This window comes from Cydia splendana, chromosome Z (genome assembly GCF_910591565.1).
Source record: "Cydia splendana chromosome Z, ilCydSple1.2, whole genome shotgun sequence".
In the NCBI taxonomy this organism is placed as follows: Eukaryota; Metazoa; Arthropoda; class Insecta; order Lepidoptera; family Tortricidae; genus Cydia; species Cydia splendana.
The window spans coordinates 26,053,086-26,065,552 of record NC_085987.1 but is presented as its reverse complement, the minus strand read 5'-3'; the positions used below and the strand labels follow the sequence as shown (position 1 = coordinate 26,065,552).

Below are 12,467 nucleotides of genomic sequence, written 5' to 3'. Positions count from 1 at the left end.
AAACTGAAATCAAAAGGAACACAGTAAAGTTTAAATTCTGTCTAACATTTATTATTTTGCTTGGTTTTTTTATTTGGCGAGAACAAGCTATTGCGTGTGATCAACGTTAGACATCGCTGGCTGTAAAAATGGTGTGACTTGTATTAGTAAGAAGTATATATCTAGGCATTGCTATATTTATTATAGAAGTTTGGACTGTGACGTAGTTCAAGCTATCTACCGTAGACCAGCTGTAAACAAAGAACCATCAAAGAACGGTATGAGCTCACTATAATGAAGTATAATGTTTATAGGTATCATGTCAAGGTGAAGAGTTAGAGATAGATGCATTAGTATAATTGATTAACAATTTTTCTTTTTCTGTTTGCATTAAACGTAAACAAATGGATGTAATGGTAGAAGGTAACTTGTACTACTGTTTTTAGGATGCAAAGTTATGTTGGTATAGTTGTAGAACGCCTCGGTCTGTTTATCTGCTCTAGCCACTGTCTTATTTATATATCCAAAATTACAAGTCTTACTTAGTTGAGTTCTATGAAAAATAAGGTAGGTACGTATAGTAGATTGTTAACCAAGGGTGGAAAGTGAATCATATCAGTAAGTTAAACAATCTAGGTACTATTCATTTCGATAACGAGTAAAGTCAAACACAAGAAATGTAGGTTTATCACTAGTATCACTACACCTTATAAAACTGTCCCCCGCCGCGTCTGTCTGTTTGTGTGTTTGTATGATGTTCGGGTTAAACTCAAAAACTACTGAACGGATTTTCATGCGAGTTTCAACTATCTATTGAGTGATTCTTGAGGAAGGTGTAGGTGTATGTGTATAATTCGTTAATCCGTGCGAAGCCGGGGTGGGTCGCTAGACTCGCTAGATATAGATATATTTCTTCTGATCTAACGGTTAAGAGAATTAGGGACTGGAATTGGCGCCATTTACATTTTGATCGGAAAAAAAAATTAAACCCATAGACAATTCGATCTTAAATTGGGAAAGTGAAACTGAATGAATGAATGATTGTTATGACTTATGATAATATTTTTAACATTCATCGTCATTTATTGATTTATGAACAATATATTTTTTTATAATGCAATGCAATTGACATTTGATTTCGATAATACTTGGTTTGAAAATGCAAAAGCTAAGTCTGGTAATATGAAACCTTTTGTAATAAGGTCCACCGATGTACAGTTAGGAGTAGTGATCCAAAGGACTCGAGCCTTTTAGCTCTTTTTTTATGGCTCGCCTCATCTCTTGACGCCTAAAAGGCTATTTAGCTCTTTAGCCCCCGAGCCTAGTTTTATTTAATTTTTACTACTCTTGGGGCTTAATAAGGTTATTAGCTCCAAGAGTCTAGGATCTTAAATAGAACTAGGCTCGGGGGCTAAAGAGCTAAATAGCCTTTTTTTTAGGGGCTTAATAAGGTTATTAGCCCCAAGAGTCTAGGCTCTTAAATAGAACTAGGCTCGGGGGCTAAAGAGCTAAATAGGCTTTTAGCCTTTTAGGCGTTAAGAGATGAGGCGAGCCCTAAAAAAAGAGCTCCAAAGGCTCGAGTCCTTTGGATCACTAGTTAGGAGGGTTGCTGTTTGTACGAGGGCTGGTCCGAACGGTCCGAAAGTTGTTAGCTGCTACTGTTGTACTCATGCGATTGCAATATTATTTATTATTTATATATGTGAGGGATTTTACTTATTGAGGTGCATTTATTTTTAGAAGGCGCTTACTTTTTTGACAATATTTTTTTGAAGCCCAACCAACAGTCATGAATATGATGATATGTAAATGAGACTCCGTGTGTGCTATCATTTTATAAACAGTATTTGTTTATAAAGAAATATATTTTTTTAGGTGCTGCTTACTGGGAATCTCGACCTTTGATTTACGTGGAAATTGTTTTGATTGAGTACCTAAACATAATTATGACTTAATAGGGGTCAACATTGAGTAATTTCATCAAAAGTAGAAATGTCAGATAATAATGTTCTTTATCATATAAAAATTATCTGTTGAACATTGGAGATAGCAAAAGGAACCGAATAATTAGTCCCGGGTAAATTTGAGATCGTTTTTAAAGATTTCAATAAGAAATACGTTTAGTTGTAACAAATATTTCTAAGCCATTTCTAACTCTATACAAAACAGCTTTCAGTAAAAAATATATAATAAAAACTATTAGCATATATTAGTTTATCTTTTTTTTCATGGCCAATTATAGCATTGAAATATCCCTCACAATGGTATATATGTCGCAGTCAAAAGTGTGAACTGGTCAAAAGAACTTTTAACCGACAAAAACAGGCAAAACTGCTTTTCACTGAGCATGTTGGTCAAAAGTAGTTTTACCCATGGTATAATAATATACTCCGCCTGGTACTCTATTCCGAGATTCGCGTATGATCGTGGGAGAATTTTAACCAACGGTGAAAATTATTTTAACGGCATTAATTTTAAGTTATTCATGTAGAAACATAGTAAAATAACACAAATCTAATGTATTAAATTAAACTTTATTTATCTATACAAGACAAACGTTTGAAAAACTAATTCACAGTTACACATTAATTACCAAGCTTACGGCGTGAAAAGTTTGGAAAACACTGCGACTGCTGACACTGAGCGAGAAGGAAATAACAATTAACACGCGTTCGACAAGGATGACGGTCAGGGCATGAAGTTATCTAGATCCGAATTGTCAAATGTGACAGCGCTATCCTGTGTTGTCAGTAGTGTAAACAGAATTACCCGAACGTCTGAAATTTCTGTCGTGAATCGGAAGATATTGCTAACGAATAATTAAAAATGACGTGTTATTGTAAAATTTAAGATAAAATTAGTGTCCGACCGAAGGTTCGGTTTCGGATTCGGCCAGTTTCGGCCAAAAAAACATGTTTCGGCTGGAGTCTCGGTTTCGGCCAAAAACCGGCCGAACCTTTCGGCCGGGCCGAAACGTACGAAATGGTACTTCGGACAAAGACCAAGTTGGGGAATAAGTATGACAATATTAATACCATACATATACTGATACTGATTCATGTATAGGTACAGAAATTCATTGGTTTATTATAAAATACAATTCCACTAATGAGGGCGCCACTGGACGGTCGACGCAGTCTTAAGAGGCTGTCAATACCTATAACGCGCACACTGTCTAATTGTATCGGAGTGAATGAGATAGCACTGTCGCATGTTACTGGGCCCTGGGCAAGAGAATAATAAGAAAACTCATCATCTTCCTCGCGTGATACCGGAATTTTTGCCGAGTCGTGGCAATGGGAATGGGAGCCTGGGGTCCAATTGACAACTAATCCCAAGAATTGGCGTAAGCACTAGTTTTTACGAAAGCGACTGCCATCAGACTGATATTCTAACCCAGAGAGTAAACTAGGCCTTATCGGGACTAGTCCGGCTTCCTCACGACATTAGAACCGTTTAATGGTGATTTTAAGCAGGGCCGGATTAAGCATGTCGGGGCCCCCAGTATCAGGTCGGCCCGAGTGGAACGATGTCTTTTTCGCTCTTATTCATTCACTTATTCAGTTATTTGCCTACATAACCTCTAATGGCAAATTTTAAGCAAGGCTAAAGGCTACGCTCAACTAGTGCCGCAAAGTTGATTTTCTCAATAGTTTATATTTTGCGAGGCTGAACAGCTGATAATTGATTAAAACGAAGAAAAAACTCTTAAAAGTGTCCCCAGTACAGTTTATCATACGAATGCTCGACCTTAGCCTCACTTTTTACCTCAATTTACCATTGGTTTGTGTTCCACATGTCCTCTACATTAGCTTAGCCTTTGGCCTCGCTGCGCCATGCTCGGCCTGCGGTCTCGCTTTTTAATACAATGGACATTGGTTGGAGTCTGTGCTCAACTACTTATCCTGAAGCCTGAAGCACGGCTTTAACTTCGCATGAAAGTTCACCTCACTGGGGAACTTCGGACGTTTATGCCCAGTTGAAGATCGGTACCCGGCTTTGCGATATTTGTCAACAAAAAATTTCGCGCTCGCTGCGCTCGCATTTATGGTTGGTTTTTTAGTTGACCCTATATCTACATGTTAGCTTGACTGGTGAACTTCGAGCAACACGGAAGGGAGGCGGTATTCGCACTATTTCCCCTCTGCCGAGGTACAAGATTAGCGCGTCAATCTAATCTAGCGCGGGTAATAAAACTTGGATTTTTCACTAGACCGAGTCCAGACGCGCACGTGAACACTGCTGCACAAAAATGCCTGTTTGCTCGGTTTTTTGTTATAAAAAGAGGTCGGGGACATCATATTTTCAAAAAGAAAGTGTTACATTTCACATGTAATATTTTTTTTTACATATCATACGTTTAATTACATTCAAACACAATTATTATATTTTAGTCTCATGTAATTGTTGGATTTATCGATTTTGCTCGCTCAGTACAAATTGCGGATCGGTCGAGCGACAAATCCGACTTCTCATCTCTCAGAATACAATAACATACGTCAACGAAAATGTGTTAGTGTGCGTGTTGTGACACTTGTCACTCGTCAGTACACAAAAAGAGATCGAGGTTTGCAAGATTTGTCTTTGACGTGTGTCATTTTCTATGTATGTATTTGTGTCGTCATTACAGATTGGATTTTGTATGTAAGTGTGTGAGAAGTGCGACTGTGTGCACCTTTCCCCCCGCGAAAAATGGCAGAAAGATTTGTACGGTGAGATATCGCTTGGGCCCCTCCCTTCCGATGTGTCGGAAGCCGGCGTTGCTCGAAGCTGGTGAATGAATAGAGTTAGATCAAGAAAATTCTACAATGATTTTGATAGCAATGCAACTAGTGCAAATGTTATTTATACGTCATAATTTCATAAAAGTTTTGACGTTTAAAATAACACTTGCACTGCGTGTGTTATCAAAATCGATGCAGAATTATCTTGGTCTAACTCTAGTAATTTTCTTAAAAAACTGCTTAAGTAACATCAATTTCAAGGACATTGGGTGTTGACAGCCCCATAATATGTGTGTAAAAGCGGTTTTATGACATTTTTTCAACGATTTTAACAAATCTACAAAAGGTTCGGTTTCGGTTTCGGTTTCGGCCGAAACTAGAGCCAAAGCCGAACATTCGGTTTCGGTTTCGGTTTCGGCAAAAAAACTTGTTTCGGTCGGACACTAGATAAAATACATATAAATGAAAATTATAAAATTATAAAGAAATAATTTAACTTATTAACCATAGATATAATGTACCCATGTAACAAGTTATGTTGAAATAAAGTGGCAATGTTATTGTGACGTAGGCCCGTGTCACTCTGGGAATAGAAGACCATGTTTTATTAGACCATGGTTTTACCTGAAAATCATTGGTTAATAGTAATTGTGACTGTTACTATCAGTCAAAAGTACTCGCAGAAATAGGTAGGTTAGGGTTATTTTTTTTTGCTACGCCCTAAAAACGAAACTGTTCCCAGAGATAGGTAGGTTAGGGTTTTTTTTTGCTACGCCCTAAAAACGAAACTGCTGCCAGAAATAGGTATGATTTTCAGGTAAAACTACTTTTGACCAACATGCTCAGTCAAAAGCAGTTTTGCCTGTTTTTGTCGGTTAAAAGTTCTTTTGACCAGTTCACACTTTTGACTGCAACATATATAATATTGTAATCGTATGAGTAGAGCCAGAGCAGCTAACAATTTTCGGGCCAGCCCTCGTATATAGTTTATGCGGAATGGAAATCCCAGAATATTCTGTATTTCATCACTTTTAACTTAAAATTCGTAATTTCACGTATCTTTTGTAAGATAATGAACTCGAAGCTGTAAATATTTGACGCGTACCGAATCTTTAACCAAAACCAAACCTGTAAACGTAATTCTGCATTAATATGTAGTAGGTAATCAATATAAAATAGGTTGGGCCAAATCCCCCTTGAGTGACGTACGAACTAACGGAGTGTTGGCTTGCAAGGCTTACTTAAGGGGCTACCCGAGGTTTTCATCGATTTTTGACAAGTTTTTAATCGTATGTCCTTTTTTTGCACTACAGATAGAATTATAAGACAAACGGTTATCGGTTTTTCAATCTTTTATCTCCGGTTTTGTCCACCGGATTTTAAAAGAAATGAATACTTATTTTTTTATGAAATTTTTAAACATTGTCTAAAAAAACACTTTTTTCGTATCTAGTTTGCAGTGAAGATCCTTACATGAACGAAATCTACATATTTGGGTTCGTCTTAGACGTCTCGTAAAACGTGTCCAGGGTTTTAATTTTAAACTAATTAACACAAAAGTTATGGCCAGAAAACCAGTTTTTTAGCCTAAAATTGTTCAACTTTGATGCCAAATATCTAGAAGACAATAAACTTTGAAGTAAATATGGGATACTATGTATATTGCTTAAAGCCGTTGCTGTTAAAATAATAAGCTACAAAAAACATTAGAAAACTAAAGGATTCAGATCGAAGGTCATTGGCGTGGGGTAGCCCCTTAATGCTTGGATTTTATTTTGTCGTGTGCCCATATCATGTAATTATTGCGTAATTGTTCTCGTGGAATATGCTGATATGCACTAACTTAGATCATTGTTCAGGCATGACCGTCTCGCTTATTTGCTAGCTGTAAATAGATACATAATCTATCTATTTTTACAAACAAGAATATAAAAACAAATTGCTCGCGGTTGTATTATTAACACATTCATTGCAACCCAGCCAAACAAGACGTCCGCGCCAGGCCACAACAATTTCGTCATAAAAAGCAATATAGTACCACGATCCCGACTATCGGGTCGTCCGGCCTGGGAACGAAATCATAAAATACTCGATAGTCGGGTTTTCAGCACTGAATGTGTTAATAGTACCTGTATCAAATTATCGTACGTCGGTTATAATTATAGTAGAATGCCTAAATTATCGCTTGAGCTCAGGATCGTAAATCAATTTTCTCGAAAGTGCATTCCCAGAACATATTTTTTGGTATTTACTCGAAACTCATCTCAAAGGGTAAACTTGTCTCAATAAAGGGTAAATAAAGTTCAGTATGACCTAAACCTATACGAGTAAAGACCAAAATGTTGGCCAGTCTATACACGAAGAGGGAGTGAAAGTGCTCATAAAAAAACTGTTGATAGGTACATTTTTGACTTTTGATTTAACGTAAGAGAATGGCATTTGCACGTAATGTTGAAGACAATTTTCATTTCAGTAGTTTCTATAGTTCGTTTTTTTGCATTAGAAGAAAGGTAAACAATCTTGACGTGTCTTTTTATTGAAAAACACTTTTGATAAATAAGTCATGGCATATATGTAACAATTGTGAATCATATACGATTATTTACATTCTTTTTCTTTCATAAGTAATACTTAACGTTAAGATCGCGTAGTTTTTTTCTAATGCTAAATAAAACGGAACTAAACTTACTTTACAGTAATCATATTAGCATTTAAAAGTGCTTTTAGCCATTACCAATGTCATACAAGTTTTCACCTTTAATTGCTAGGTTACCCTTATTGTACCGTAAAGTTACCATTTCTAGTAGCTTTTAATAGTTTCTTTTTTCAGGAGTTGTCGTCAGATGAGTCCAGCTTCCTCCGGTTCGATTCCTCCGATTAACATATAAGTGTATTTAAAGTTTTATTTTATATTATTATTACAATCATAAAGTATGTATTTCCTAAAGTGCTAATACATGTAAGATTAAAGTACCTATTATACAAATTTTCTTCTGAAATGTTTGTTTTGTTACTTAACCCTTATTGTTACTTACGTAGAGTACAGTAATACATAATGTGCATAGTTAAATTTGTTTTCTTTTCTAGTATATCTGCTTGGTTTTGGCAATATTTATGTTTAGTCGTTGAGATATCTGTTTCGGACAAAACTTAAGGCCACGGACTGAACGCACGCGACCGGCGGTACGGGCAGCGGAGAGTGGCGAGCGTCACCGCTGTCGTTCAAAACAGATTCGTTCAAGTCTATACCATCGGTAGGTACTCCACCTTTTTTTTATGATGGATACAAAGGCGGTTTTGCCTTGTAATCCCGGGCCGCAAGATGAATTTGCTTAAATGTGGCATTCGGATGGCACAGTTATGTATCTGTCGCAGGGAAATGATCAAAACAGAGATTTGAACAAATCTCTAAGGGATATGATCAAATCACGCAGGATGTTAAAATGGCGAATCCATATCATCATTTCCCTAGAAAAATTAAGTCATTTGACCAAATCACTGACTCTGTTTAGTGAAAAGACAAAATCGGCCAATAAACGCGAAACGCTTTTTCATTTCACTAGATTTGTTTAGGAATTTGACAAAATCCCTAACCACGACAATAAGTTGACGAAACGAACTCAAAAAGTCAACTAGTTTTATCATTTCGCTAAACAGGTTTAGTGAAATGATAAAGTCTCAATTGCAAGATAGTAGATTAAATCTCTGAACGGTTTAGTGAAATGACGAAAGCAAGTACAGAATACAACAGTTTAGTCTACAGTTAAGCGATTTGATCAAATCTCTGACTAGATGCCAGTTGCACCATCCGCACTTGACAGACTGATCAACGTCAGCCGGCGCGCCGCAGCGGTTTACTGTGAAACTTTCCGTACAATAAAATTTAGCGAACTCTTTAACGATGACAAAGAGTTTGGTGCAACCGACCCTAAGTGATTAAGTTTTATGTAGCATTAGAATATATATGTATAGAATAGTATTAATAAGTAAAGCTAAAAATAACAGTAAACTTAGCTTCTTCAAACAAAGTCTTCTATCACTAGACGCTGATATTCTAGCAGTGACCGAGACGTTCCTCACTGATGCGGTTAATGACGCTGAGCTAACGTGCGGCGGATGGAGCATGCTGCGCCGGGACCGCGCCACGGGCGCGCGCGGCGGTGGTGTGCTGCTAGCGCGCGACCTGATTTGGAACTGCTTCGCTGTCAACACCTGGAGACCTCAAGTGGTGAAGACTTATGGGTGTCGTTTGTTATTGAACAAGTGGTGTACACGTGTTATATGTGCGTTGTCTACATTCCTCCCAGTGCAACAGACGATACTTATTTCACCTGGTTTCACAAAGTAGAGTCTGTGATTGACCCGCTAAAAGGTGCAGTGTTTATTGTCGGTGACCTAAATTTGAATCCAGTTTATTCGTCCCAGAATGTTCTAAGTTATTATTGTTATTTTTTAACTGTTTGTGGTTTGAAAGAAATAAATGAGGTGAGCTCATGGTGAATGCTCATGGAGGTAAACTAGATGTTGTGCTGATGTCAGAGCGCATTCCTAATTGCGTGGTACTAGAGATGCCGGATGGTGGACTGGTTCCAAGGTCAGACGCATACCATCCTCCTCTGGAGATATCGGTTCCAACGAATGGATTCGCGTGTCGAGCCCCAACCAAACGCCTGGAACCTGGCAATGTGGACGGGCAGCAGGACTGGAACTTTCCTAAGGGAAACTATGAACTTCTGTATGAATTAATCTCGGGGATTTGCTGGCAGGAAGTTGTCAGTTCTGTCAATGTTGACAGTGCTGTTGATATTTTGTATAAAAAATTGTATGAGGTTTTTGATCTCTGTATACCGAAACGGATTCGACCGAGGAAACCAAGTAGACGTTATCCCGTTTGGTACACTTCAGACCTGATCAATGACCTCAAACGAAAAGGCGAACTTCACAGGAAGTGGAAAGCCACTAAAAATAAAGACATTTACTACGAGTTCTCAAAATTGAGATCCATAGTTGAAATACTTAGAAATAGAAAATATTTATTTGGCATAAAAACATACATTAGGTACAGCAAATTAAATAAGTACAAAAAAACGTACACCAAATAGGATAAGGAACGTATAGCGTCTGCTTATGATGATTACCTCGATCGAATCCAGAGTAGGGTAAGACACAATCCCCGTGCGTTTTGGCAACATCTCGACAGCCTGAAAACAAAGGGTGGTTTTGTCTCTAGTATAGAGTCTGGTGGGCGAAAATTTACTGGAAATAAGGTAGCTAGTGCGTTTGCCGATTACTTTTCAGGGGTATTCTTTCCTGATATTCCGCGTCTGGACCCGACCGTGCAGGAGACTGGAGATCAAAAGTTTGATGCAAACCTCATTCACATTAAGTGTATATCAGTGGAAGAGGTGGAAACAGGAATTAAACGAATGAAGGCCAATTCTTCGGTCGGGCCCGATAACGTGCCGGCGTATATCTTAAAAGGATGTGCATAGAGCCTTAAGATTCCTTTGCTTTTTATTTTCAACTTGGCCCTCAGTACTGGGTGTTACCCGCATCAATGCAAGGTATCTCGAGTAAGGCCGATCCCAAAGGGGAGTGATGTTACTACGGTGGAAAATTACAGGCCAATAGCTATTCTTCCTACACTGACTGGCTAAGTTGTTTGAGTCCATACTCCATCGAACTCTATCAGTACAGACTAGACCTCTTTTGTGTGATGCTCAACACGGTTTCAGACCAAATCGCTCGGTAAACACAAATCTTCTGATCATGGTTGATAGCATTTCGGAATACCTTGATAGAGGTATCCAGGGTGATGTACTGTATCTCGATTTTAGGAAGGCTTTCGATCGCGTGGATAACGATGTTTTGCTGCAAAAATTAAGCTGCATTGGCTTTTCTACTGGATTGCTGAAATTCTTTGCAAGTTATCTACGTGATCGACAGCAATTTTTCCGGCATGGTTGCTTTGTCTCGGCTCCTTATCATACTCGATCGGGCGTCAGTCAAGGCTCCATACTAGGACCATTCCTGTTCGGAATTATGATTAATGACCTCCAGTCTGTTCTAAAGTCTTGTCAATGTCTCCTGTACGCTGATGATTTAAAGTTAGTTTACTGTGTGGAGCAAGGAACAGACTGTGAATCATTGCAGGCGGATCTCAACTTGGCCTTTCGGTGGAGTATGGAGAACAAACTTCTTTTCAATTCTGCCAAATGCTGTGTCTGTACTTTCAGCCGCTCGCGCGCTCTAATACTTGCACAGTACTTTCTGGGATCAGAGCCCATAAATCGTGTGTTTTCTGTTAAGGATCTCGGTGTGGTCTTCGATACGCGTCTCACATTCCACGAGCATATAGTGTCACTTGCTACCGACTGCTATCGAAGACTGGGCTTTGTAATCCGCAACATGCGTAACTTCAAAGATCCACTGGCTATTAAGCTAGTTTATAACGCCTTGGTTAGGAGCAAGTTAGAGGCTTCATCGATCGCATGGTTACCACATGAATCAACGTACGCGTTGCTGCTGGAGAAGTGCAAAAGGCTTTCTTAAGGTTTTTGTACAAAAAGATTTATGGGTACTACCCGTTTTTATATCCAACCAAGTACCTCTTGGGAACCCTTGGATACAACTCATTGGAGGTCAGACGGACTTTTAATTTGATAATTACTGCGTGCCGAACACTGCGCGGAGCGTCGGATTGTCCGGAACTAGTTAGCCGCCTCGTGCGACTATTTGTTCCAGGTGTCTCCAGAATAGAGCTCAGGCCTCGGAGACGCGTTATTTTAGCTGTGCCGGCTGCGCGAACTGTGTAGCGAAAGAACTCGCCACTGCCGCGCGCTCTCTCTCTACTTAATGCGCTCTTCACGTCAGCACCGGAATGCGATCTGATTGCATGGCGATGGGCGGCTGTGAGAAACGAATGCTTGAGGTTCTGTGAGATGATGGATGCTAGGCCTTCGAGTGTAACGTAACGTTTGTTATCCGTGTGTGACATGTAATGTAAATAGTATCAATTGTTATATGTAGTGTTGGTTTCACGACGTATTGGTTTACTGTAATGTCGTGTAAACGTATTTATAAATAAATAAACAGTTATGTCTTGTAGGCCGGTCCTGTAACGGCAATTATTGTCTGGCCATAAAAGTGCACTTTGTTTTTATTGCACTGCATGCTACGCGCGGCCTTTGTATTTATTAAGTTCCTGTAACGTTATTGTATTAGTTTATTAGGGTCTATTATCCATCACCATATACCATCTTCCAGTTGAGACTTTATCATTTCACTAAACCTGTTTAGCGAAATGATAAAACTAGTTGACTTTTTGAGTTCGCTTCGTCAACTTACTGTCGTGGTTAGGGATTTTGTCAAATTCCTAAACAAATCTAGTGAAATGATTTGATCATATCCCTTAGAGATTTGTTCAAATCTTTGTTTTATCATTTCCCTGCGACATATCTATACCAGCATCACCGAGCCGCAGGTTGAGTACAGCTGCTTTATACATTTTGTTCCGAGTCGCTCGTAGCTGAGCGGCGAGGGCGGCGGGAACTAGAACACAAGTGTTTCTAGTATAAAACGTGATGTGAAGAGAATATATTGCAAAAAAAAAATTGAACGTAATTACGAGTAAGAAGCTGTGATTAGTCTTAATTTAATTGATTCATTTGCGTTACGAAAATTAACCATGTAAATTGTATTGTATTTATTGTACTTAATTCATACAAATATAAAGTATATAGCATACGCAAAAACACTTTCTTT

The 12,467-nt window shown here is 38.6% G+C and overlaps 1 protein-coding gene across 1 annotated transcript in view; it reads left to right on the top strand.

Annotated features, from left to right (window-relative positions):
• LOC134804740 (coatomer subunit beta') overlaps window positions 1–7,702 on the top strand; it is a 29,060-nt gene extending 21,358 nt beyond the window's left edge. The window contains exon 18 of the mRNA XM_063777941.1: window positions 7,534–7,702. Within this exon, the coding sequence (XP_063634011.1) occupies window positions 7,534–7,584 (51 nt within the window). The 3' untranslated portion in view covers window positions 7,585–7,702. The remainder of the gene's footprint in view (window positions 1–7,533) is intronic.
• Window positions 7,703–12,467: the final 4,765 nt, after the last annotated feature.